Here is a 25993-nt window from a genome sequence, read left to right on the forward strand (position 1 = left end):
CTATAGTCAACAAACAATAGGGACATAATCATGGAGGTTCAAGTAGTTTTTTTATTCAAATACAGTTCATGAAGGAGTTATGCAGTTTTAATTAAATTATCAAGGTTAGTCACCCTGTCTTAATAACTATGCTGGTAGACGTCAATGCACGCTTTTCAAGCGAGGAACAGTTCTAGCACTAGATATCCAGCTAAGTGGCCTTTCTCGGTAATATGTAAAAACGGATCAGTCACTGAAATGGCTAATGTTTGTTGATAATGGGTGAATTTGCCGGGTATAAACAAAGTTGAAAAGTCCGCCTCAAGCGTCGGTTGTCCTTGGAATTTGCAAGCTAGCTAGAGTGACCTTGATCAGAGCGATTTTGCTAGAATCGTATTTTAGGAAAGCTTGTATTCGCCTCGCCAGGGTAAAGGCAGCGCTCGTCTGAATCTTCTAGTAGAACTAAGCTACATGAAAGCTTTTAAACCTACTTGAGTCGGTGGCTTTTATGAACTTTAAGCACGGTATCATTAATTGAAGACGGCCAAGGTATTTTAATCGGTCGAGAGTTGTAGTCGAAGCTTTAGATACTCCTTCAGTGTTGTTCAGACCGCACTGAAGTGATTAGGGAGGCGTCTGTGAAATAGAACGCTGAATAGCTTTAACCAATAAAGTTCTGTAAGATATGCAACCATACGATAAAGCATGAGTAAGACGTATTCAGATTTCCTGTATATAGGTATACCGAACGTTCGTAGGCGGAAGATGAGCCTACCTCGCAGGAGTGAATCCGTTATACTAAAGGACAGGTTACATACGCACGGCGCCTCTTGTTACTAGGTCAAATTCAATTCAGCGTATCCGTACGCTGACTGACCTCAACTAAAGCATCGAAGACAACTACTGTTTTCCCTCGCATGATGAGAATCATCCGCTGTCATTTTGTACAATTATCGAATTATACGTGCACTTCAACGCTGACACCATCTCCATCACCGATGTTAATGTAAATCACATTAGATACTTATCGACAGCTCGAGCGACTATGACGCTTAATTTTGCCCCATCACCAGTCACTACGGATTCGTCACGCTGCAGCATTCATTCATTGACCGGCACCGACGCACTAGTGATTATCAGCGGTCATCATGTGCTTCCACGGGCTTCATTTCATACTTCCGGCATTTGTTCGTTGCAGTCCGTTTCCATACAGCCAACCGAACTTCAACATTATTCAACACCACAACGGGCCAGTTCCTCTGCTGCTAAATTAATAACTTCACTTCTTTACACCCAAAGACTCAACTTCTCGTCCGTCAATTCAATTACAACCTCGAAACGGTTTATGTACGACATAAGGGCAGCATACAATATTGCTGGTTCTACAACAGCAACCGGCGTCTGCTGACGATCAACGTAACCTCTCTATGACGCTTTCTACCGTCACCAGTCGAAAACTAGAGCCTACAGATGGTAATTTCCATAGGCTGACTAACGGTAGGCCTGCGCGACGTACTGCCATAGCCCGCGCAGTAAACAAGGGCTTACCGAGCCATTGGTTACCGCGCCCACGCGCTTGGCGCGCAGCTGCTGCTGCAGCCGTTGTTGTCGTTTGCGTTATTGTTGTTGTTGTTACCACCGCTGCCTTGTTGGCGTCTGCACATCTGCAGGCCGTTTTCGATGGACACTTCGGACATGGTCTCGTCGATCGGATGAGTTCGTGATCGAAGCGCGGCGGCGGCGGCGGCGGCGCCACGACCGCCGCCGCCGCCGTCACTCGACATTTCCCTCGACGACAGTGAAACAGATGTACAACAGTTGATAACAACAACAAAGTCAAGTCAGATCGAAACAAAGGAAAATAGAAATGAACTTCAGTAACAACCGACCACAGTACTTTTGCTATCGCTACTAGCACACTATTAAGACATATTCCCAACGGCTGCTTGAGATAGATCGGTCAAGAGACAAGTAAGTCTTCCGACGTAAAGTCCTGCAGCACATGATACTGTACAGGGTGTTCGAAAGAACGATGTGTTATGGTAGAGTAGTCTTGTTGACGCTTGTTATGTTGACGCTTTTATAGTTTGTCGTAAAATGTTCCCTCTAAATATATATTCAGATAGTACTTAGTAGATAAAAATAACACATTATGAAAAAATTATTGCCGTAGGGGATTTCAATACAAACATCACTCGCTCTATAGGTCTGATCCGAGTTCCTACCATTTTATGAACGTTTGCTCCTAATTACGTTTCATATAAGCGATACTCTATAAACATATGTTGTCAAAAAACAAGAACGCAGAAACCTATTGTCGAAAACGCTATGTCAAATGAAGCTAGTTTCCTGTAAGTAGTCGTTCGACCTTCGGAACACCCTGTAACTTCGGAACATAGAACTAATTCAGTATTGACGCTGCTATTGTTGCATAGCACACAACGAGTCATAGAGACGAATTGTATGTGCAGAGCTGGTACGAAGTCTGCTCCGTTCGCCAAACGGAAGTTAACGATGGTAAGAGCGGCAGCGGCCGCAGCCGGCTGACCACGAACCGGTTACATTAATGGCTGGCTCAACGGATAGAGCACCAATCCCTATTAACTGCTATGAACTAATTTATTGGGCACGGTAATATCGAAAAGGAGAAATATGAGGGAAAAGGGAAGAAACTATTTTAATACCGGTTTACCTCTTTGCGTTAGGACTGATATACGGTCCGATGCAGCCTTGCCATCTGGCAGATGAAAGGTCACAATCTACAAATACGAATAAAAGCCTGAAGAAAATCATTTAAGATTCAGCGTTTTCGATCTATTACACTTTACATTGGACAATTTTGGACTTCATTTAAAGATCTATCACCAGGTGAAATAGAATTTGACGCTTCTTTATTTTTAAAAAGGAATTCATTTCAACTTAAATTGTATATTTTCCGAATTTTGCGATCGAGCACGTTCCAAAATGAAGAATATAACGTCAAAGTGTGTTCGGGGGGCATCTCCGAACGGTTCCTTACACATGGTACAACGTTCTCGGAGCATTGATCGATCAGATTTCAATCAACCTGCGACTATACTAACGATATCTATGAGTTCGTTTGCGTTTATCGAACGAACTGGTAGGCATTAGCGCTATGAGTAATATGGCATAATACGAAAGCCGCATGCTTGCCTATATTATAAATGCCTCGAATATCTTCAACGCAAGCCACATACGAAGAAAACGGGCGGCTCACTTGTGCTTATATCGTTGTAAGCACGTTCATACATACCTAACCCGCGCCGATGCGTTATATAGTGTTAAGGAAGAATAGACGTTATCTATTGAAGTGTCGACACTGTAACGGCACACGACTGCATTGGGTAAGTCTTCAATGCAAGCTTGTCCGCTACACGTTTCGCTTATTATGATTCTATTTAGACACCAGAAGATCATGGATAAATACGAACGAAGCAATCAAAGGCTTACTGCAGGAGCTGATTTATTCGTAATTAGAAAAGGTTACGCGCTTAATGATGAGACGATAAAGACGAATTGCATCTCTAGCTAGTTTTTCCTAAGAGAAAAGGTATCGCATATTTCAAATGTTTTGAATAAAAAAAAAAACAGTAATCCCATATGATCTCCAAACGAATAATTCTAACCGCTAAAATCATGCTATTTTATGCTGATATTTATAGACAGCTCCACCCAGTTACCGCAGTTAAGCGTATGTCAAATTGAATAGCTTGGAAACGTATTGACTCACTAGATGCACGGACACGAAGCGTCGTGCATCTTTGAAACCGGCCGTAGGCACACTTCGCTTCGCCCTGGGAGCAATCCGTCTGAAACAGTGATTGACGATACGACTGGGCTAAGTTTCGAAATGTTCACTGGGAATTGACTGGTCTGCCGAATTAGCCAGGGTCATGACATTGATTCCGACGGGTCCCTGAAACTGTTGTTCCATAAGCGAGGTAACGGATGCGACGGCGCGCTACCATTGGCCTGTAGGTACTCTATTTGAAAGAGTTCGGTTGTTTACTAATCTGATTGTTTGTATTGCGAGATTTCTACCTCTGAAATGCACAAATACATCTCTGATGAATGCTCACTTGTCTTGAGTGTCACGCTTATTAATGTTATATAAGCGCGCGATAATTACATTGTGTTGACGAGTTTACCCCCTCCAAGAAAAAGAACTAAAGTCTTTAGTTTGCTCATGACACTCTGCTGGGCGTTTTTTTCTAGAAAATCCATTGTCCGGTACAAACGGTAGTATCAAGGTTAATTTTTGATGGTAGACTAAAAAGGTACTAACTTTGAAATGAGACCGCCATTGTTATGATGATCACTGAATAAACAATAATAAATGTATTGTTATGGATAAACAACAAATAAAAATATTCAAACTGTATGAATTGGATACTAAATACTCTCTCACAATTCTATTCTGTAAATGAATAAAAACAATAAATCACTTTTTGCTCCAATTTGTTTATTAGTAAGCGTCAGTCAGGTCATTGCAGACTTTCGCCATGACGTCTATTACGTGCTTCTAACAACTGTTAAAGATCGACTGTAGAATCAATTTATAAAGGATGGCAAAAAATTGTCTAGTAGCTAAGAAAACAATATTCTCGTGACTGATCCAAAGATCTCAGGATAAATCATAAAATAAGCTTATTTCTGCAGATACCTTTTCGTAGATACTTTTTTTTTTTATTAACCTGTGTATTTTACACGTAAAATTACGTTTTTCATATAGTGTTGTTGATTTTTACACAAATTTGCGAGTCAGCTATAATCTTAAATAAGAAAGGTGGGAAAACATAGAGCCTGAATTTAAAATTCCCATTCGAAAGCCGCGCACAATTCCAAAGTATTTAATCTGCTATGCAATGCGTTTGAATGATGGTTAAGTTATTCATACGTTGTTAAGTTCATTTTCAACTGTAACTATTCATAGTGACGAAACTTTTTTTCGATTAAAGCCTTTGTGGTGCATGTTGGCTTTTCGTCCAAGAAGGTTATGTAGAGGGCGTAAAAGCCAAATTTTAGAGCAAATTGGGTTGATCTATATAGAGGATTGCTGATATACGCGAGCAGCACCGGAAGCTTGAGTCAGCACAGTTTATTTCGTTGATGTGATCGAGAATCTCCTGCTCTCCGTTAGGTGTTAACCTAGGAACATATCGGCCTACGTCTTAGCTTTGGTACAGCTAGCTCGCTCATCCTATCTCAAGATAAGAGCCAATCATTTACCGACATCTGCTTATAATAAAAGCTGATATATACATGTCTTTATTAGATATTATGAATCCGTACAAAGATAATGATGGCAAGTCGACGCCGGCTCACTCAAACATTTACCAATTTCTCTTGTTGGTTTCCATAAAAAGGGTTGTTGCTTGTTCGTAGCGGGACAAGTTCTCATCTATTAAGTGAATCGTAGATACAGCCGGCGAGTAACTGGCAGCTCGAAACTGCTTTCTACCTGTTCAGATATTAGTGCTAGTTGTCAGCCCAAAGTCAATTCCATGCTGCCCTGATAGCTATGTTTATCCGAACTTCAAATAATAATCAATACGTTAACATGGAAATAAATCAGTCTCGACATTTTCAGAGAACACGAGGATTGTTTGTTGAGCCAAGCTTTTATCGATCATCTAATAGTTCCAGCTCTCGCTAAGTCATCTCTCATTGGTGCTACTAAATGCGAGAGATTTACATTTTACAAAGACATTATACAAACAGAAACCTTTGTACCTACGATGCTAGGTAGGATGAAGTTCGTTTGACGCTTGTCATGTATTTAGCCGTTCATAGAGGTTTGTCCCTGTAAATTTCTTGTTCATCGCGGGACATCGGTTATGAACAATTGTATATCATCCTGGTTGGTTCTAGGGACTCGTTGCTGTCATAGAAAAAGACATACATTAATTTTCTAAATTATTCGTAGTACTAATACCTGTCTTTGGCTGTTGGCTTTACATAGACGCAGCGTTCCGATGAACTCGATCGAGTTGATAGAACAGCTGTATCGCTGTTGACACCTTACTGTACTGCCTAGCAGTGCGTTCAGTATCTTACGTAAACTTGACAGAATACAGGCTATCATGCCCGCTCGCCTATTCTATCAAAACTCACACTTTAATGTTACTATTGTTTAGACTATTCGATGTAATCGCTGATTGCCGATACGTGCAATATGCATAGATATAAGAAAAAGACACGTATGTTTATGTCGTATGTGTATATTGTGTTACATGTTAATATTATATATGCATATTAACCGTATTCGCTCATCAGTAGCTTTTCTGATCTCGTTTGATAGAACGTTTGCATATAGATATACATAGATCCGGCAAGATGCCTCTAGCAACCGCTAACGCCGCACTGTAAAAAAAAAACTAAACTTCCAAAATAGGAGCTCGTCAATAGACTATCGGTACTTTAGTCCACTTAGAGTAGAAGTATTGCGAAGTATTGAAACACTAATTTACGAACAAACTTGTGCGAAAAGTCAGTTGCAGTTTTTGTCGGGTGTTTTTCTTCTATTGGTACATACAGATGCTGTTGCTGCGCGAAAAAAAAACAGCGATTTTTCAGCGACTTGGCTTCTTTCAGAGTTTCACGTTCCTTTCTTAAAGTTAAAACTACGTTAAATCCCCCTCTAAATCTGTTAGTCCAAGGTTTAGTTCAAAGTCTATGTTCGTTAATGTGTTTGCGGAGAATGAGGCTCTGAGCGCTCTTTTTCTGTTCCAGAAAACCTAGGCATTATATTTGAAACGCCAGTGATTTAGATCAGTTTTTTTCTCTGCAGAGTGCATTGCCCCGTCTAGATTTAGTAGCTTCGAAAGCTCTCAGTTGGAGTTATTACCGCTGTTGTTAATCTTTTTGACCCGATGAAAAAAGATTATTGCGGTATATTGTGCATCGATATAAAACTAACATCTTGTAACGGCTGATTTAACGAGTTTGAAATAAATCGCTGGTGACGTTCCTTGGAACTTTGTCAAGAACTGCCGCGTTACTACCCTCTCGTGCTTTTTCCATTCATGCTAGCAGATTCGTAGATGCCCATATCAAAAATGTATAGCATAAAGAACCTATTAGAACGAACTCGATATTTTGTGTAGATCAATAAAACCTCTCAAACTAACTGTCCGCCTAAATCGCACAATTTTAAATCTTTTGTACTTCGAGGTCTCCATCTTGCTCAATTGACCTCTACATAAGATAGCACACAAAGGTAAACAGCTATACGCATAACTTGGGCTAGAAGTTTTGCAAACATATGGCCTTATTAAGCCTCTGTTCTGCCAGAAGAAATAGTGTTTGATATTACAAGATGTTAGATCTTGTTGAGTAAGAAAAGCTGTTAAAAACTTTAAACTGTTGGATCAGTCTTCGGACGGTTTTCTCGAAAGGCAGTCGAGGGCTCTCAGGTTTCTCAGGCTAGAGGTGCAATCCGTAGCTCGCCTTTTACCAGAGTCTAGGGATTCGTCGTGTATACTACAAAATGGTTTCAGATCGCACAGTAGATTCCAGTTTAATGGAGCATCCTCTAATATCAGTGGCAACTTAGTCTATTCTGAACAGCTGTCATGCTGAATCAGCGAATCACCATTTCGTATATATCCCTATAAGCCTCAATTGGAAATCATGTCTGGAAGCATTTTCTCTTTCAGCTTTTCAGGCTTTTCCACGATATCTAGTAAGCATGGCATCAGCGTTATTCATCCATATGTGGCATGCGTGTTATAAATGTTTAATTATTCAAGTGTTTGTTGACGCTTTTTGTAAATCATTCTTATTATGTAGTAGTAATATGGTTGTTCTGTAGTGTGTTGTAGTAGTTGATCTATGATTAGGAAAGCTTCCCTTTTTTGATCCAAACGATGCGTTAATGGCCTAGACCAGTAATATGGATATAGACATTATTGAAACAAGCCTTAACTGATGGTTTTTTCGAAATGCTATTTCCGGAACCGGTTTTAGTGAATAAATGTCCGTTGCCAGCAACAATACAAGTTGCTCCAGTTTAGCACTCGTGAGATTTTGCTGACTCACGGCTCCTTTACATAGCCACGTACCTATATGGATGAGTACGAGGATAAGGCAAAAAAAACTTATCGATTAACTAATTTAAATTACCAACATAATGTATTTAATCTACCAATTTATGAAACTTGGCCTTCATATAGCTCGTTACAACGTACGAAACGGTCTTCTAATTTTGGATTCATGCAATTTTTTGCAATTTTGCACCTAAGTATCAACGTTTTGATAAAGTTTTGATAGAAATGAAAGCGACCTGTAGAAGCTCGTTGTCTTAATAACGCCTTACGTGTAGAAACGACCATGCACAAAGGACCTGATCAAACACGTGCACGGAGTTTGCGGGCGTATAAATGGTCCGGCAAAAAATTTATCACTAACCTATCAATACGCAACATTCAATGATTATTCGACACTGGTGCGCCAGTGACGTTAAACGTATAGATCTACCTAGACAAATTACTGATACTAAATATTTTAGTGCTTTCTAAGACAAACAGCGTCACATAAGTGAAATGGGGCGCGATTCAAACTCATCGCATGTCCTGCAATTCGCCAGTGGCCAGCTGCATCCTCACTGGATCACGGTAAGACTCACATCGGCTTACATTCGTGTATAAGGGGGCTTTCTGGCCAAAGTGGCGCTCATTGTGTAGTTTTCATCCATGATGAATGGTGAAAATGTCTATATAGAGCTTGGTGATTACGAGCCTATAAATGCCTATATACGCGAGTCGATACAAGATACAACTCCGGTCAGATATGGCCGTTTTGGACAGTTCGAAGCGGGAGGAATCCTAGGTGTACGACAAGCCCAGTCTCATCCTATCCGGGTAAAGTATGAGGCTATAAGGCGAAGATGAATTCCTTCCTACCCTCAACGGCTACCCTTGCCATTTGATGCTATCTGCCGATGGCGCCGCAGCCTTAACCGATCACGTTTGTATATTCTACGCTCATAATTGCTGGCTGAACAAGTGCGTATTTACCTGGAACAGTGCGGAATATCGTTCTGTGAATAGTGTACACTAACGAAGTGTACCCGCGTAGAACGACTTGTGATTGGTGTAAGCTTGTGGCGCAGGCGCAAAAGAAGTCGTATTTGGAACTGGCATTACTTCAAACAGCTGGCTCATTTCAGCACGAAACAGGGTTTAGCTCCGCCAGGTTTCGAAGCTAGACCACATCACTGTGTGTCCATAATCTATTGTCCTTACTTCGTCACGGGCTAGTGTCCTTTTCATAAATGTCCAAAGCAAATGTAGTGATAATACTTTTCAATAAAACAGACAGTAATACATATAAGTCGACAGAGGATATAGATCTGGTTTCTCCTGATCGAAAACTATAACGCAACTGCAATGCGCATGGTACTAATGACAGGTACAGGGGGCCCTGCATTTGCCTTTATATCTGAGTGATACCTTCTAAAGTGTCTACTGAAAAGCATTATCCATAAATACGCTTTACCCAAAGCTCAATAGAATTGATGAAGATTATGATTACAATTTCTGCGTTTTTACACGCAATTTTGGCAAACATTGGAATCGCTCAGTGTGGTTATTAAAAAAAAAAAAAAAAAAAAACTAAAGAATAAAATCAACAAGGACTTCAACTTACGTATTTTGTTATAGTGTGTTCACTCTCGTGTACGACGAAAAGCTGTCAACCTTGCAAGGGGTCATTGACAGAGCCGGCGTTAACATCTAATATGAATCCTGTTTGAGAAGATCTTCCAGGCGCTGCTCTGACTCCCATCCCCCAATCATAGCGCGGGTGTTCGGCTTAACATTTTACCCTTATCAGAACTCTCCCTTACTATTACTTTATATAGCTTACGCAACCTAGAGTGTTCGCTAGAAAACGTCTACTGCTGTTTTATTGTCCTTTCGCTGTTATCAGCAGGGTCAGCTGTTATTTTAACGAATTAAATCTCATGCCTCACCGGTTACTCGCTTAGGAAACACTCATCCTGGAGTTGGTCTTTTGGCTGGCGCTCAAGGCCTTTTGCGCGATACAACCACGAAGTCAGCTTGGGTGGTACGAATAACACTGTTCTTTTTTTTTTGCCTGAACTCTTTGATTATGCTAATCGACCATAATAATCCGTGTCCTGACAACACTACTACTGCAAGCGGTAGCGGGTAGATGCCCACTGTACTGTTTTGGCTGATAATCGCGTTGGGCTTCGTGTGCGAAATATTCGTCGTCCTTTTGTTTCCACTGTGTACTGAATTGCCAAACTTGATTAATTGGGGTGAAAATATTGTCCTGGGTTAGTTACACTGCCTAGGAGGACCAGGTTAAAGGCTCATCAGAGGACTGCATTCGAACTTAATTGGTCAGGAAACTTGCCGATAATGAATTGCACCATAATCCAATGGTAAATGATTCCTATATTTCTCCAACGATGTATTTAGCGAACACAAATAATTTTCTATGAAGATCTTAGAGAACAATGAAGACGAATTTACTTCATTGGACACTTAGAAGCCCTAGGATTATATCTATCGCGTGGTTCTATTTACATTACTTGACTTTGGCCAAAATATGTATTTTGCTACTTCTTTAATATTTTCGGTCGATTCAACCAATCATTACCGATTAATTTGATCATCTTCGGAATATATATACATAAGGTTTAATGTTAAACGTAGTCATTCAAAAATAAAGACTTATAATAAATAGGTTTCAACCCGTTGTTGTTCTTGCTAGTAATTGGATTTTCGATTATTATAGTCATTTTTTACCGCTGGTTCGACGCCTTTTTCTATTTTCATAGTTTGACTAAAAAGCTATGATTCGTAGGACCCAGGCACATGATCGATCATCTCATTATTGTCATAATATCACTCTTCAAATTGTCACCTAATTTAGATACTCATCACACCTTTATGTCTGTTACTATTACCTATCCATAGCATATTACCACTCCAGTCAATAAATACATCGCAATTATATTCAAAATGTCTATCTTCGGCAAGCCGGCGTTTAATATTCATGTATGTTAGCATACTGTTCGAAACAGCTTCCTGTCTTCAAACGCTATCGTACATTTAAGCGGTGTGAAGGTAATCACATGAAGTTGGACCACTACGGTCACCGCGAGTCACCAGTCAACGAATAAGTCCAACCCTTTTCAATTAGGACGAAATGAAATATATCCATTAAGATGACAAAATTTCTCTATGCTATGCTTCATTCAAGCTATGCTGTATAACCAGCATCGCCGACCAAGTGCGCTTTCTCTCAAAAGCGCATTGTTTTCCGAAGACAGACAACGCTGAAGCATCAAACGAAGGAGGATTCACTTGAGACAACTCAGATATAGAACTTCATTTCAACCCCAACAAGAAAATGATACAAACTTAAAGTTAGATCCGTTAGAGGAAAAGTGATTCTTTTGTGGTGCGTTTTGTCGACGAATTTTAAGCTACAGCGGAGAAAATATCGCTTGACATTAGACAAGTTTAAGTGGTTTCATCATATGGGATTAAGTGATCCATCCTCAAAAGTTGTCACTTTTAGCAATATGCTATATGGAACGCTGAGAAAACGTGGACTGTTTAAAATGCTATGCACCATAGATTACAGGTTATCGCTTATGCGAGCACGAACTTCAAGGATCCTAATGAATTTTGTCGAGACACGTTGCAGAGAGAATGTCTCCTAGAAAATTACAAACCACCAACAGTACGCGTTATGAAATTTATTATCATTTGGCACTCTTGCTAGTTAGGACTCTACCGCGAGTTTTTGTCATAATGTAAGACGCTAAGGACTCTCAGTATTGAATGCTTTTAATTTTAAGGAATGATCTCTGAATTATTTCTTTTAGCGGAACGGCTTGAACTCTTAGACAGTAAGTACGAATTGAAATTTACGAGCTATAGCAGTTTCACTGTTCGTGCGTGAAAAACGGCCTTTTCATTTATATATATATGATATTGATCAACCTACCATACAGCTCTTCTAGCTGCACCAGCGAATCTGCGACTGTTATGTGAACATAATGAAACTGTATCGCAGTAGCGACGTTCAACAGAGGCCTCTAACAAACCTAAACCTGGCTTCCTCCGAAAATAAAGTTGATGTTAAAGGGCAAGCTGTTCGTCCCGTGGCAGGCTTATTTAAGAAAGAAAAGGTTCATTCGGATCTCTTCCGGACTGCCTGGGTCCATCAGCTCTACCGATCGGCTCACTGGTCGGCTGTCGGTAACGTTTCCAAAGGCCCTTTCATAGACAGGCCTCAGACAGATTTTGCTCGAGGTGCGCACGCGTTAGCGTTGGGCTAAATCTTTGCTCTAGCTAGCGATACGAGCGGCACATACTGTTAGTTTCTGTCTACCCTATGCAGGTTTCGAGGAAAAGGCCTCGTAAGTAGTTAGACAATTTGTAGGGCCTATTAAGGTGCCTTCCATGAAGCCCTTTCCCCGAGCGCGAGCCAAGCCTATAAGAGCGCTGGCCTGTCCCCTGGGGAGCATCCCCATCCTAACATTCTGCGTGTGTCTGCTTATGTGAGTGTCGGTGCGGTGAACCGGCTACTGCGAAATAGGAAACTATAGACAAACTGCGATCTCCACTAAAATCAAACGGAATCAAACTAGCCGGAAGAAATAGGCGTTTACAATGGCTGATGACTATGAAACGCACGTCGACGTACCGCTTGAGCCCGCCGTGAGTTCAATACAATTTCAAGATAGTTTTCTTTTTAAAACGGAAATGGAGGCCAACGATCGCTATATTTAACAGCATGTAAACTTACTTCGAGAAAATCGAGTTCCCACATCTTTTAAAGCGTTTATGTAGTCAATTGTAGTCAATTAAGCATTCCTGTTAACTATTATGCAGTACACTATCTATAATCGATTTTTTCAAGAAAAACGTTTACGCTTTCGTTAGTTTCGGATTTACTCACTAATCATATACATTTAATATACTAGCTCTAAGAATTCCGGTACTGATAGTGAATGATAGTACTAAAAGAAGGAAAATATTTCTAAAGAAGCCTCTAATCAATCGAAGTGATCGATCCTTTGCCATCACCTAAGTCATCAACAAGACTCGTAGGTAAAAATAATCATGTTTGGCACTAGTTCTTGTACAAAAACTGCTAATATATAGGGAATGCTGTTTGTGTGTGTCTTATTTTAGAGTACAAGTGAATCGTTCAAGAAACAGAATATGTTATTAGTGATAGCTTTGTATAATTTCAGAAACGACAATTTTTATTATTCTTTTAAACTACCCGAAAAGAAGGTAGGCATTAAGCAAGCCCAAATCAGAAACCTAACGCAGATAATACTGCCAGAACAAAAGCCCCTGCGTCCATAGGAGAAAGAGGATAGAAGTTAAAGCGAACATTTTGAAGCCTTTGAGAGTTTGCTTTATAAAAGCAAACGTCAATAGTTAATCTTGTCTAGGGCAGGATAAGTAGCCTAAATATAGTATTTGCAAGTTGTTGCTGGCAGTTTCCAAATTTGGAAAATTTGGAAAAAAAATACCTTAGTCCTAATCTCTTCTCTAAAAATTACATCTACACGACAGCTTTTTAAAAGTCTTAACTTTTGAAGATCTCGGTCGTGGAAGAAGCATATAGCATGTTTTACAAGATAAGATTCTCTAGAAGTTTATCTTGCTAGCTTTTCGTTGCCCATTTTTCTGGAAGATTTTCTATCACATGTGCTTAGCGTACCTAGGTTACGTAATGCGGCGAATATTATTGACGCTTAGCACGTATACCAGTCGCGACCACGGACATTGTTCACAATGTGATTAGCCATATTCAAGTTCGTTAATTATTTTAGATTCGCCGCCTGTTACTTGAGAGACGTGCAAGCCGCTCTGAGGATCTTCCCGAAGAACTTGATGGATTTCGTTTCGATCGACGCCGCTCGGTGGACTTCAAGGAGTTTAAAGACTACAAGTACGGATCTTCTATCAACGAATGCTGCTTCTAGTTGACGACCGCTTTCAGCTGTTTAAGCTTTGAATGATCGTCATTCATCTCTACCTGAGTTAGAAAGCTAACTTATTAAGATCGCCTAGCATTTTCTTTCTTCGCTTAAATGTCCTAAAACAATTGCCATCTTATTAACTATACACTGCCTTTAAAAGCTTGAAAGTCTCTTACTTTTAAAAAAGTTAATACCTGCCCACGGCACACAGGTTTCAACGATTGCTCCGCCATTCGTAGAGTAAGCGCTATTGTAAAAAAGCAAAAATTAAATTTCGGTGCCGAAAAATAAGAGACACATAAAACAAGTAGATAATAGTTCATCCGTTCGAGTTCCTTATCGTATTCAATTTGCGTAACTTGCAGGAACCTTGCCGAAGAGGAACGCCAACGCCGTTCTAACGTCTCCGCGGTTGCGCAACCTGTCGACTCCAAAAAAGCGTGACGCGAAGCGTTCAGGCGGGCTAAGGGGGTCAATCACAAAATCGAGGTGCCTTATCTTTGGTGCAGAATTGTGCTTGACGGCCATACCGTCGTGGCATCGACACCTATTGCGCACTGAAGACAGGCAAAAAGAAACCATCAGCCCGTTATATTTCTGCTCCGATTACTTGCAAGCATCATATGGATCACCAGTGAAACACTATATATATCACCGCAGTAAATAAAGACAAGTTACAAAGTATTGTCTCATAGGCAGTAACAACAGCAAACAACATTTATTCCTACAGTGATATTTTTCTTAGCAAAATCACTTGAGTTTTCCATTTGTTAATTCCTGGATGCTAAGTCAGTTTGTGTAGTTGACGCTAGCTGACGACGGCTTTCATATTTCCGTGCACTTACCTGAGGTTTCTGTCCTCGATGACTTTAGTGTAGCGCCACTTTCGGCATTCTTGAATATTACAGAAAAATGAAAGCCGTTAGCCTAGAGTACTTTTATTATACTTTACTTATTTACTAGAGAGTGTGTCCGTGTGTCTGAGAGAAAATGAAAATAACAGAAAATTTCGTTTTGACCTGATAGTTTTTCAGATCGAATATTTTCATGGCATAAGCCATTGGCTTACTCACATTGAGCCTGCCAGTGCCGCCTCTGGGAGCAGAACCTGTTTCTTCTTTTCTCTGCTTCTACTATTGCGCCTTTCACAAGCTGAAACGGAATGACCCTGCACGTTTGCTATATTGACTTACATGATACGTCCTTTGAAGCCTTTTCTAGTGGCAGCATTTCGTCGCCTGGCGATCAAGCTGTCGTCGATCAAGTAGTCTAAGCGGTATCATTCAAAACCAGTTATTCGATTCGGAAATTTAATTCGTTATGATATCATCAACCAAGCTTAGATCTTATTTTCAACCAAAATCCTATTTTGGCGATATTACAACAGTTGCTGAGCCGTTTCGACTTGACCGGAAGATTATGCTTTTATTTCGACTAGTTAAGAAATATGCTAGCTTGAGTTAGTGAAGACAAGCTTCATAACTTGCCAGTCTTCTCGGTGTGATCACACCCTGAACTTCTGTTCTTTCTATATGCGACGCATGGAACGCTTACAACAATCACAAATCAAGCAAGGGATCAATTGTAAATACATGCCAGTAGTGTTAGGCGACCAAGTAAAACAGATCTAGTAATAAAAAAAAAATCAGTAGAAATCTTGTGTTTATTGTACTTCTCAAAATAAAAAAAAACAATGACGTAACTGAAGAAGGGGAAAGATTTACTTCTGGGTTTGGGGGTTCATAGAATTTACCGATATATTGTTCGCCGTTTAGGCGAAACTCGAACGAATCTTTCCTAACAAGCGCCTTTTATTGTATCGTGCGTTATCTCCGAGGTTATCTATCTTGTCAACTGAAAAGATACAAACGTTGCCGTTTTTGTTATCGCCGATCTTCAGTTTACGAATGATGATTAAAGAAACTGTTTTCAAAATTATTCAAAAACACATAATATATTATTATCATTGTATGGAGGTTTTACTTGTTACGTTCTTTTAAAAACAAAAAGAAAAAAAAAAAGGTAGATTTCGATTTCTACACAACGAACTCAGAGAGCAGGAATTCAGAGAAGTCCTTGAGCCCGTATTCTTACTTAGCACTAATCGAAAGTTATTGTGCTTTAATTCCTAATAATAGTTAGTGTAGAATGTTGCAATGCCTGTGTTCGTTAATGCATCGTGGCTGGTTGCGCGCGCTAACCGCCGATCATTGGACGGTGATCTTGTTTGGGAGAGGGTTGGCGGCGAACACGGCGGGGAAAGTATTGGCGGGCTCTCGTTACTGACAATTTCAATAGCCGCCAGAGTTTATCGGGAATACGAGTTAGGCTTAGTTTGAGCTCTGAAGCTCAGTTGTTCATATCTATTGAACTTTGTTTCATCTAGTCGACCGAGTTAACCACATTGCTAACTTACCTTTTTACCAATATGCCAATGACATTACATTGGAACCATGAAATTCGCTTCACCTCTCTTCAAGAGCCCCATCGAAGGGTACAAACAGCTGTGGCGCTCAGTTTTCGCTCAATTCGTGTGTGAGTTATAATTATGCTCGAGGAAAATTAAAAGCGTAGCTGCACATTGTATAGCGAAGTATTGAATCTGGTCGATCGTAGACTGGCATGTCGGGAGTGTTATAGTCTGCGTGAAGCAAGGGCAAAGCCACATATAATATCAGTGAGTAAGGTTATAATTTACTATGCATGATAACAAAAAGAGAAGCCATTTTAACTTCAATTTCAAACATATTTCACAAAAATATAAGGAAACGGTTGATTTGACTGAAATAACAAAAAAAAAATAGGAACAAAATAAGGAACTTATTTAATCATGATAGCTTTATATATCAACTGAACTATCAAAATAATTTGCTTATTAAGTGAATTGCCATGCAGTTGCGTCCTGGACGCTAGTAAAATCACTGATAACTAATGAATCGGTAAGCCCCAGTTTTCTGCGATAAAAGTAAACATGTTTGAGCTTTTGTAAGCATTTTCTATGTAGCGCTGTAATGGATTATTTCCAACTGTGTCCTTTGTGACTATCAAACATCTGACGTATTTATAATTAGCACAGAAATAATTAAATCCATTTTATCAGTTTTTAACATAGTAAGCATTTTTTATTCCTAAGTGTACGCAAAAGAAGAAAAACTACTGTGATTTATTAGTTAATGGAAAACGAAGGATTGAACAATAAATATATTCTTTAGAAACGAAGCAGGCGGCACGGTTGCGGCTAAGGTTATAATAGCTAGATTCATTAAGGTGCACCAGGATTAACCGCCTTATAGATCAGGAGGCATGATTTTGCCGGAATTAAATAAATTTTTAAACGCAAAGAGCTCGTAAGAAGCACTTTTACTATTTCCATAGCAATACAGTGCACAATTCGTTATATTTTATGCAACTATTTATTTATGTACAGTCATTTATTTGAAAAATATATTTCGGATACGTTAATCATTAAACTAGTATATTCATATATAATTTTTTAAAATCCTTTGTTATACGATTTCATTGAAATTTTCTCCTCTTTTTTTATACCTTACACTCCCTAAGCTTACGACTATCCTAGGAGATTTTCCGAATTGTTTCAAAAAAAACTAAGTGATATTCAGTTTCGTTGAAGACTCTAGATTTGCAACACACGGGATTTTCGGATCACTCGAAAAAGGAGCGTTGCAATGTCCCAAAGAAATACCGAAGAGAAAAACGCCATGGGCTTCCCCGATCTGAGTATCGTATTTTCGCGATCGCTGACTGATCAGCCTTGGTTTGCTCCGCTGAAGATCATGATAGATGTCTCTAACTTGTGTGAAATCACCATCGAAGATACGTTCCCTGAGCTTATCTGCTGGAAGTCGACCTCGATTGAATTCGTCGAAGATCAAGTTGTGTTAATCTATCGACTCGAAGAGTTTGCTGTCCGTATTCGTAGACTCGAAGACGAAATTGCCAGTTGGCCAGAGAAGTATGGCCGAAAGTTTGTTACTATAGTTATTATGCTGGAAGGCAAAGAAAAAATATCCGCAGAAATGGACCGTCGAATCATTTTAGCTCAGGTATATATTGTTTATTTGGTGAATATATAATTATTTTACCCTTTCGATATAAGAAGAATATATTACTTTATTCCTTTTTGGATCTTATAATCGTTAGTATAAGCGTATAAATAGAAAATTCGTTTTTAGGATGCTACTCGCGTCATCCATAAAGAAGATAGTTTATTTTCTAATTTTATTAAAGAACACCTTAGGAAATTGTCTTGTGGGTAGACATATAAAAAATAGTTCGACATAACTAACGAATTGAATATATGTGTCATTTTAATTTATATGTTACATATCATAGCTAGATAGCCTGTTTAACGTGCATCCAGTGCACAGTGTCCAAGAACTTTACCATCTTTTAACGTGCATGACTAAGGCGACAGCTAAAAAGTTCAACAGTCGCCTGCGGGACGAAGTACTAGGATTCGAGGAGAATCGGCGTACGGCTTCCAACCCAGCCGAAGTATGGCCTGGCATGCTTGAAATGTTCTTCAATCACGCTTCGTTTCAGCTTGCTCGGGCAATTGCAACACGCTTCCCATCGCCCCGTGCGCTACGGCATGAGCTACTACGGAGGTAGGCGTTTTTCTATTATGCTCAGTAAAGAAGCTTACTTTGAAAATGTCCAGCCATTGGCTACTATGCGAATCAGTAGGGCACTTAACAAGTAACTAGGGCTCCGCTTTCTTTAGCGTGGTTGTTGAAAACAACTGCTATCAAGTTTTCGAACCTCTGGGCCTGTATGTGTCCATTACAAAAAGTTATTGCCCTAAATAGCCTCTTTAAACTTGCATCAGCCATAATAGAGGATGTACAAATGCGGGGAGACAAGACAAATAGAACGATATAGTGTAGTTCTATAATCGTTGCGCTACTTCAATTTAAGAAGAGCATCTATGGAAGTATGTAGACTTCCTGCAAAAAGTTTGAACACCAGATACGATACGATTAAATAGTATTACTGGCAAGAAACATGCACTAATGTTCTCAGCATATTTATTTGAAGGCCAGCTGTTGAAGTTTTCGAGGGTATCACAGCGACTGTCGGAGAGCCGCCGCTTCAGAGGACATTCAGGATTGGACCTGAGACTGCCAACCGCTTGTATAATTTCTTCACTCAGGACGATCCGAATGCTCTAGTTTGATTAGCAGTCGAAAGGAAATAGGTTCAGGCGTCGGGGATCGATGTAGGTGTTCTACATTAGGGAATAAAGATCCACTTCCTCTAGACACGATCAGAACAGCTAGCTTAAAAACTTATAATGTGCCGCTTATTATTCGGCAGTACTACACAGGATATTTAAATACACTAAAAGTAACTAATGCGTTATTCTCATCGATTGTTTTTGTAGCTGGCACCTTGTAGCTCAATGAACCTGTACTTAGTAACAATGTACATCGATATAATCAGGAAGCTAATTGTCTTTTGTGGCGAGCTGGAGGAAATAGGGAGTTATGTGATTAACTCATTCCAACAAAAATTAATCTCTATCCATTTTTTGCTTTTTTTGACACTATATTTGCAACATTTAGGGGCTCCTAAATAAATCGATTCTTCATAAGCGATGGATTGATAATAATTACTGATGTGATGTCGTACAAAAAATCAAAGAAGTTCTCCAAGCTGTTGCACCTCGATTGGAAATGGTTAAAATGTTGGAGACTGTCTAGGGGAGGTTTTGTATGTATAATTCCAATCAATTCAAACATATTTGTTGTAGATCGCGTTTCTGCCATGCTAGCTGACGCGTAACCTTGATTGTATATATGTTCTAATAAAAAGTTGTTAGTACCTGTTCAATATTTGTCTATCATAGAAATTTTTTGATTAGATGACCTTCTACATTCAGGTAACGAACATTTTCCAATAGCTTCACGGCAAAGGCAGCTTTATTATCGATGTAATTTAAATTGACCAAGATGGTGGCTCTATCGCAAGTATCGCTGGCATACGGGATAGGTGTGTCAAATGTAAAAATCTAACTGTTGGCACCTCTTTTACTATATGTTTTTTCAATGACAAAAAGCTACGGTAGCAACTCAGAATATTTATTTTTCCTTCGGCTGCAGTCTCGTATTTAAGAGATACAGGGCTATTATCCTTTAAAACAGTTCAAAATAGTTCTTGACGGAGTTTGGAACGACATGTAGATTTCGTGCAATAGATGCCGAACATACTTTTAATGTCTTTCGACCACAATCTTGGACGGGCAAAAAAACATCGAAAATGCCCTCTCTTGCCACCCCTTTCATAAGATTCAAACAAAATAGTAAAAGCAATTAAAGCTTATAGAACAATTATTATTTGAACGATTCTAAAGAACGACTTTAAAGCACTCTCATTAATTATAGGATTGAACCTTTTTACGAATGGCTTCCCTCAGTGTCTAATAGATAGCTGCCACACTGACAAACCTTTACCAACTTTTCTATTCTACATACATTCTCTTCTACGTACCCAGTAAAATGACACTATCATTCGTACGCGAGTCCAATGAGTTTACAAATAGGTCTAGTTGTACAATCTGTACGGATATTTTACTTTAAAAAAAAATTTTAAGTTCAAAGTTAAACTTTAAGAAAAAACTCTACTGACGTAGTGGTGGCTTCTTTGGGCTCGTTGCAATTTCCACAGGTATACGTCGTAGAGAAGGAAGATGAAATGACCGTTCCTGCAAGCCATGGCTTCGAAGTAATATCAAAAATATACCGAGCCATGGCCCAAGCGGATAAAGGGGTCCAGGGTTTAGTGGGTGAGAGTCCCACAGTACCGGACTTAGAGCAGACTTGCCCTGCCTATGCCCGGTCTGCATAATGCATTTGCCCTTAACCTCCAAAAAAATAAAAAAAAAAGGTATACGTCGTGTTGATAATGCTTCTATGATGAGCTCGCAAACATATTTGAACGGAATCTACGAGATTTAGGAACAATAACTGGTTACGGTGCTTTCTGGTTCAACTTTGCCGCTTGGAGTGCGTGAAGTCTTTAAGCCGATATTCAATGAAATGTTTTGGGGTTTGGGTCGAAACAACTAGGAAAAACTTAATCGGCAACAGTTGCAGCGCTGCAAGGCAACTAAGTTCTTTTGAACGCCATATGTGAAGCTCTATATTTTTTTTAGTGTTTGCATTATTGGCGGTAAAAATAATTGAGTGCACTATATCATGTATACTGTCATAATACATCAATATTGCTACGGTTCCCTGTGTCCGCCCTGTATCCTAAATTCAAATGTTTACCGACCAAAAGACTGCCGGTGTAAGCTTTTCGCGTGCCAGGTATGCTGTTTCATTTTATTTCATAAATCTTAGTATTGCAATAAGGCCATCAATACAAACACAGCTATATGCACATTTCAGATTAGACGCAAATATTTAACAATTTCCTTTGTAGGCATATAGCGTAATTAGTGTCTTGGTATAAATATAATTAATTAAAAATATTTTTATTAATTCAACGAGAAAAAAACATTCGATACCCTCAGTTTTGTTCTCGTGTTATTTTAGACCTTTCGAGTCCTGAACGGCCATATGAAAAAAGCGAAGTTCACGAAGAGAAACGTCGTTGTCGGCAATCCGATGCTGGTCGGAAATGGGTTCCTACAGGTTATGAGGCAGTCGTGAAAAGTCGAAATAGTTTTTGGATAACATGCGTCGTAATCTATAGGAAATTTGAAAATACAAGGAACAGAAAATACTGTTTGCGTGATTTACATTGAGCGGAAACATACAAGAAAGTTGCCACAGCCGACATGCCGCCGTTCTGCGACAGGAACATCTCGCCTTTGAACACAACATATGCTTTAACTATGTGACGTTCTGGTCGGTGGCTGCCTCGGATCGGGGTCGTTTTCCGTAGCGCATTAAGCTATCTCTCGGATTTATGATATCGAGAACCTAGTGAATCTGCGAAGGTTCACATCTGCCTATAGAAGGCATGCGATCGTCTTTTGCTATACACTTTAGCCAGGTACATCTTACGGTGAATAAAAATGGCCGTTACTAAATAATGTGATATGCAAAAGCTTAATTCAGTGAAGATGAGTTATAAATGTGTAGTATGCCATCGCAGACATTTTGATTACTCAAACGCCGCAGGAATTTTCGAGAATATTGAATCAAGATATTTTTCCATTTGTGGTAAGGACTAGTTGTGAATCAACGCAGGTCCTCAGATGGTGTCATGGCCGACACGAGGTGTAACCTTATCGCACGTAAAAAGGAGAACGATTTTCAAGTTGAATGTTATTAGGTTCTTTATTGCAAGTGGTATATTTAAAGCATGTTTCTGCCATTACACACTTTGTAAGTCCATTATAATGATGCGGCACAGAAGGCAAGCGTATCTGCACATGATAATGTAGGATAGTTTCTTGTCACGGTATGACGAAAAATGCAGCGTGCAGAGTCACCTTTTTCGTAAGGCCGCCTTTAAGTACATCATAGATAAAGCCTGTCTGTCTCCGTGACCTATAGCCGAATAGCAGACGACCTTTAATAAGTTACATCGATGTGGTAGTATGTCACACTTTGTTAACGTTCAAGAGAACACCCAACTGAGTAGACCACAGAGGCATTAGAAATAGCTTAAACTAAGAGGCTAGATAATGTGCTCTCATGGAAGCGAGCTCCTAAATTTTGTCATGCATAGACCCAAATAACCCTATTTGCACAGTAATAATACATGATTATTACTAATGTAACGAGTACAGTTACTGAAACATTGCACATATGTTAATATTCAGCTTCTCGTATAATAATAATAATAAGCGACTTGAAAAAAATCCATTTTTAGATTTTTCGTGCGATCAGTGACCACAGTTATATATGCTTTCTATGGAAAAACGCTATCTACGCAATTACTATGACAATCAAGCTCCGTCATCTGTTCTTTTGGAGTACCTAAGGGATACAATATAATTACTCAAAGGGAATAAATTATTCTTTATTTACGTCCGGTTCAGTATGAAACTGATAATGATGCTAAGGTTAGATGGCTTGACGATGATGATTTCGCTAAGTACCATGGTAGTATGCACAATATCGGCCTTCTAAGCTACACCGTATTATTTTTTCGAGCTGTGCATGGCTATAGCATTGAAAGCTTTCACAATACTTCTCAGCGAGCTGTTGAAAACATGTTTTTGTTCTTCTGTCGGATCAGCTGGTACAGCTCAGGCCTGATGCTTTGAACTCGACGATTAGTAACAGCGTAAGATATTCATGCTTTACTGCAAAATTTAGCACACCTGTTAGGGTCAGGAATTCAGTTGGATAATCTGAGCAAATGACGAAATGACACCTGGCTAAATGACCAGCTAACTGGCCAGCATCCTTCTGGAATCCGTCATTTCCGTCTCGATCAATTTGCAGTGGTTATCAATCTGTGAACAAGAATTACTTGAAAATCTGGGCCATGGTCGGCGAATAGATCGTTGTTCCTGTCAGTGGAATGCTAAACAGTACCAAGAAAACGGCGATGATCAAAGTCGCACGAAGTTCATTCTTGAAATGTCGCCGCGAGTTTAGAGACCGCAAGAAGGCAGAACACATTTACGTAAACACAAAGTTCCCCTTTCTAAGAGTTCTGAGGCCGCTTTTATAGTGATCGTGTAGCGGATGCCTACGCAACGGATAGTTCAAATAGACCGGTGCAGAAATCACTTGTGATACGGAAGCAAGAACTCATTCAAGCGCTATTGTTATACCTATAAGCATATTTATTATAACTATATCTAAATAAATATATAATATCTAGGCCAAGTCTGCGTACTCTCGATGCATTGATTAAAATGCAAAAATTATCGGATATATTCTAAATTTGTTTGGCGTATAGTGATATGTGCAAAATACAGTTGAGCTTGGTACCTCACAGTTGAACGATTTGACAAAGGAAAATCGAATACTAATCGTAGTGATGTCGGTTTCAGTCGCATCAGCTAAGCTGCTGTCTGTTGGGTGCGTAGAACTTGTAGCCTTACCCTTTTCGAAAGTTACACTTCATATGGTTAACAAGGTAAATGCAACACTGACCAGTATCTATGTTGTACCAGTAAACAATGATTGCAATTTTCTGGGTCTGTATCAAACGCCAAAAGCAGATCACATGTTTCAAAGCATGATATATTTATATAGATATGCGATTCGGCATACTGCCGCTCCGGAGGCTCTTTTCTGTTCGTTTATACAGAAGAAAAATAAATATTAAATGACAAGTAGACCATAAAAATGATTTTTCATCGCCCCAAAATATGATCCATGTTGACTAAAATAACAGACGTTCGATGTGCACTGAACATCTTTGTTATTGATCGTAAAAAGGACTGTTTTCTTGTGAGCTAGCCAAGGGCAAGATCAGATAGATGACCTTTTCGTATCAAATTCAAATCAATGAATGATGAAATTGTAAACATCACTTAAAAAGATATCGTGATATATTTACGGATGAAATGAGATATTAGTTAGTTACCTATATAATGTTCTCACTTTTCCGCCATTCTTAGGACGGAACCTGCTTTGTGCAATTAAAATTTAAGTAATAAACAACTTTCTATTGTTGTTAAAGTTCTATTAACTTTTATATGGAACAAGACGCCATTTCCTCATCTCGCATCATTGAAACGTCAACTAAAATGGCAGAAACGAAAATAAACTCCAGTTCGAAATAAGTAATGCGCACAATTGATTATCTTTGCAGAGACAAGAGACAATCTATTTTCCGCTAGGCTGTTGGTTTATGTAACCGTAATTGTCTAACATGAGCTTTGGCCATTACGTACGCTTGATTTAGAAAACTAGATCCATTTCCTTCTCTTTCTGGATTTGGTTCGGCCTTTAGCCTACATCTCGGCGACTTCCCGTTTTTCGAGTTAGTCGACGGCCGTCGTCTTCAACAAAAGTTCAAAATCAAAATCAACCTATCCCCGAAGCGTTGTAAAGTTACTATTATTCTCCATAGTAATAATCAGCGTTCGAAAGTCCAATTACCCTCCCACCGATGTCAAATGGACGCGTGTAGATCAAGAACGAACTTCATATGAGATAAACAGATATCAACATCGGTAATATATATATATATATATATGCTGGAAAAAATTACTTGTTTCTGAAGGCGTTTGTTGTCTCCGAGCATCTAAGTATCTAGAAAAGCAGATGTAGATTACTGCTCGAATTAAATCGGGCTAACATGGGCTATCAACGGACTTAACCCAAACATGTTAGGAAAACAATTGGCTTGTCAACAAAAAGCAGCATGACAACGCATTCGGTAATTCAGCCTGTCGATAACTAAAGTGTCCAAGCGTGGCCTGTTGTTGTCGAAGGCGAAGAGGCAAACGTTGTTTTCTAGGTGGCCAGGGGGCTGTTGATTAATGACTATACCTATGCTTCTTATTGCAATAAATAGAGTGTAAGAACTGGGAATTTAATTAACATGCATATATATGCAAATTAGAACACAGATGTTATACGGTAGATATTTTTTTTTATATTTGACGTTACAAAGCGTCGTTTAGCTTAGTCAGAATGTATAGTGTATTTTTTTCCCCGCTAAAATAGATCACAAGCATTTATTACGACCGATTATTCAAGGATGTTACAAGAAAAATTGGCTTTTCAATACGTTTGAGACTAATCATCTCCCTTCTAGATACGCCCTGATATGATTCCCTGTAGATCTATACTGCGGCTTCATATTGTATCCACAAAGCTCTTAGTTTTTCTCAGTTCATTATCCAAAATGATTGATGATCGTCCCATAGCTTTACGATACCATTGGCCAGATTTCTACATCCATTCACAGCGATATTGTTTAAGTAAAGCCAAAAGCACTGACTTGGTTAACTCGTTTGTGGAAAGCCACTTCTCGCCAAACAGATGTCAAACCAAAGAAGTTTCAGGGTAAATAACGCTTCGTGAAAAAAAAAACGTTGCTTTTCATCGATTTGACCATTCTCGC

At 39.3% G+C, this 25993-nt stretch overlaps 2 protein-coding genes and 3 long non-coding RNA genes across 10 annotated transcripts in view; 3 read left to right on the top strand and 2 right to left on the bottom strand.

Moving 5' to 3' along the window:
- The window catches only part of LOC111252491 (uncharacterized), a 44519-nt gene extending 42917 nt beyond the window's left edge, over positions 1-1602 (bottom strand). Inside the window, exon 1 of one of the 3 annotated variants that reach the window (XM_022810489.2) lies at positions 755-1602. The gene's annotated coding sequence lies outside the window, so the exon portion shown is untranslated. The remainder of the gene's footprint in view (positions 1-754) is intronic. The other 2 variants (XM_086993688.1, XM_086993689.1) reach the window with 2 other exon arrangements.
- Positions 1603-1704: 102 nt separating this feature from the next.
- On the top strand, positions 1705-4396 carry LOC147754816 (uncharacterized). The gene is made up of 3 exons (XR_015330647.1): positions 1705-1950; positions 2415-3344; positions 3663-4396. It is a non-coding gene; the product is annotated as an uncharacterized LOC147754816 (long non-coding RNA).
- Positions 4397-12494: 8098 nt separating this feature from the next.
- LOC147754817 (uncharacterized) lies at positions 12495-15639 on the top strand. The gene is made up of 3 exons (XR_015329924.1): positions 12495-12704; positions 13835-13953; positions 14350-15639. It is a non-coding gene; the product is annotated as an uncharacterized LOC147754817 (long non-coding RNA).
- Positions 14508-25993, bottom strand: part of LOC147754818 (uncharacterized) — a 15670-nt gene continuing 4184 nt past the window's right edge. Inside the window, exons 2-5 of the long non-coding RNA XR_015329925.1 lie at positions 16401-17991; positions 15738-15838; positions 14830-14878; positions 14508-14541 (exon numbers count right to left, since the gene is read on the bottom strand). This is a non-coding gene — a long non-coding RNA (uncharacterized LOC147754818). The remainder of the gene's footprint in view (positions 14542-14829; positions 14879-15737; positions 15839-16400; positions 17992-25993) is intronic.
- mms4 (Methyl methanesulfonate sensitivity 4) lies at positions 17671-19837 on the top strand. Of its 4 annotated transcripts, none has more exons than XM_022811865.2 (3): positions 17671-18048; positions 18338-18612; positions 19043-19837. In XM_022811865.2, the coding sequence occupies exons 1-3, from the start codon at positions 17671-17673 to the stop codon at positions 19179-19181; spliced, it is 792 nt and encodes a 263-aa protein (XP_022667600.1). In that variant the 3' UTR covers positions 19182-19837. The 4 variants fall into 4 exon arrangements, with proteins under 4 accessions (XP_022667600.1, XP_022667601.1, XP_086848601.1 ...); XM_022811866.2 differs by having other exon boundaries at positions 18413-18612; XM_086992475.1 differs by having other exon boundaries at positions 18548-18612.

Source organism: Varroa destructor, unplaced genomic scaffold (assembly GCF_002443255.2).
Source record: "Varroa destructor unplaced genomic scaffold, Vdes_3.0 BEIS01000006.1, whole genome shotgun sequence".
NCBI classification, from domain to species: domain Eukaryota; kingdom Metazoa; phylum Arthropoda; class Arachnida; order Mesostigmata; family Varroidae; genus Varroa; species Varroa destructor.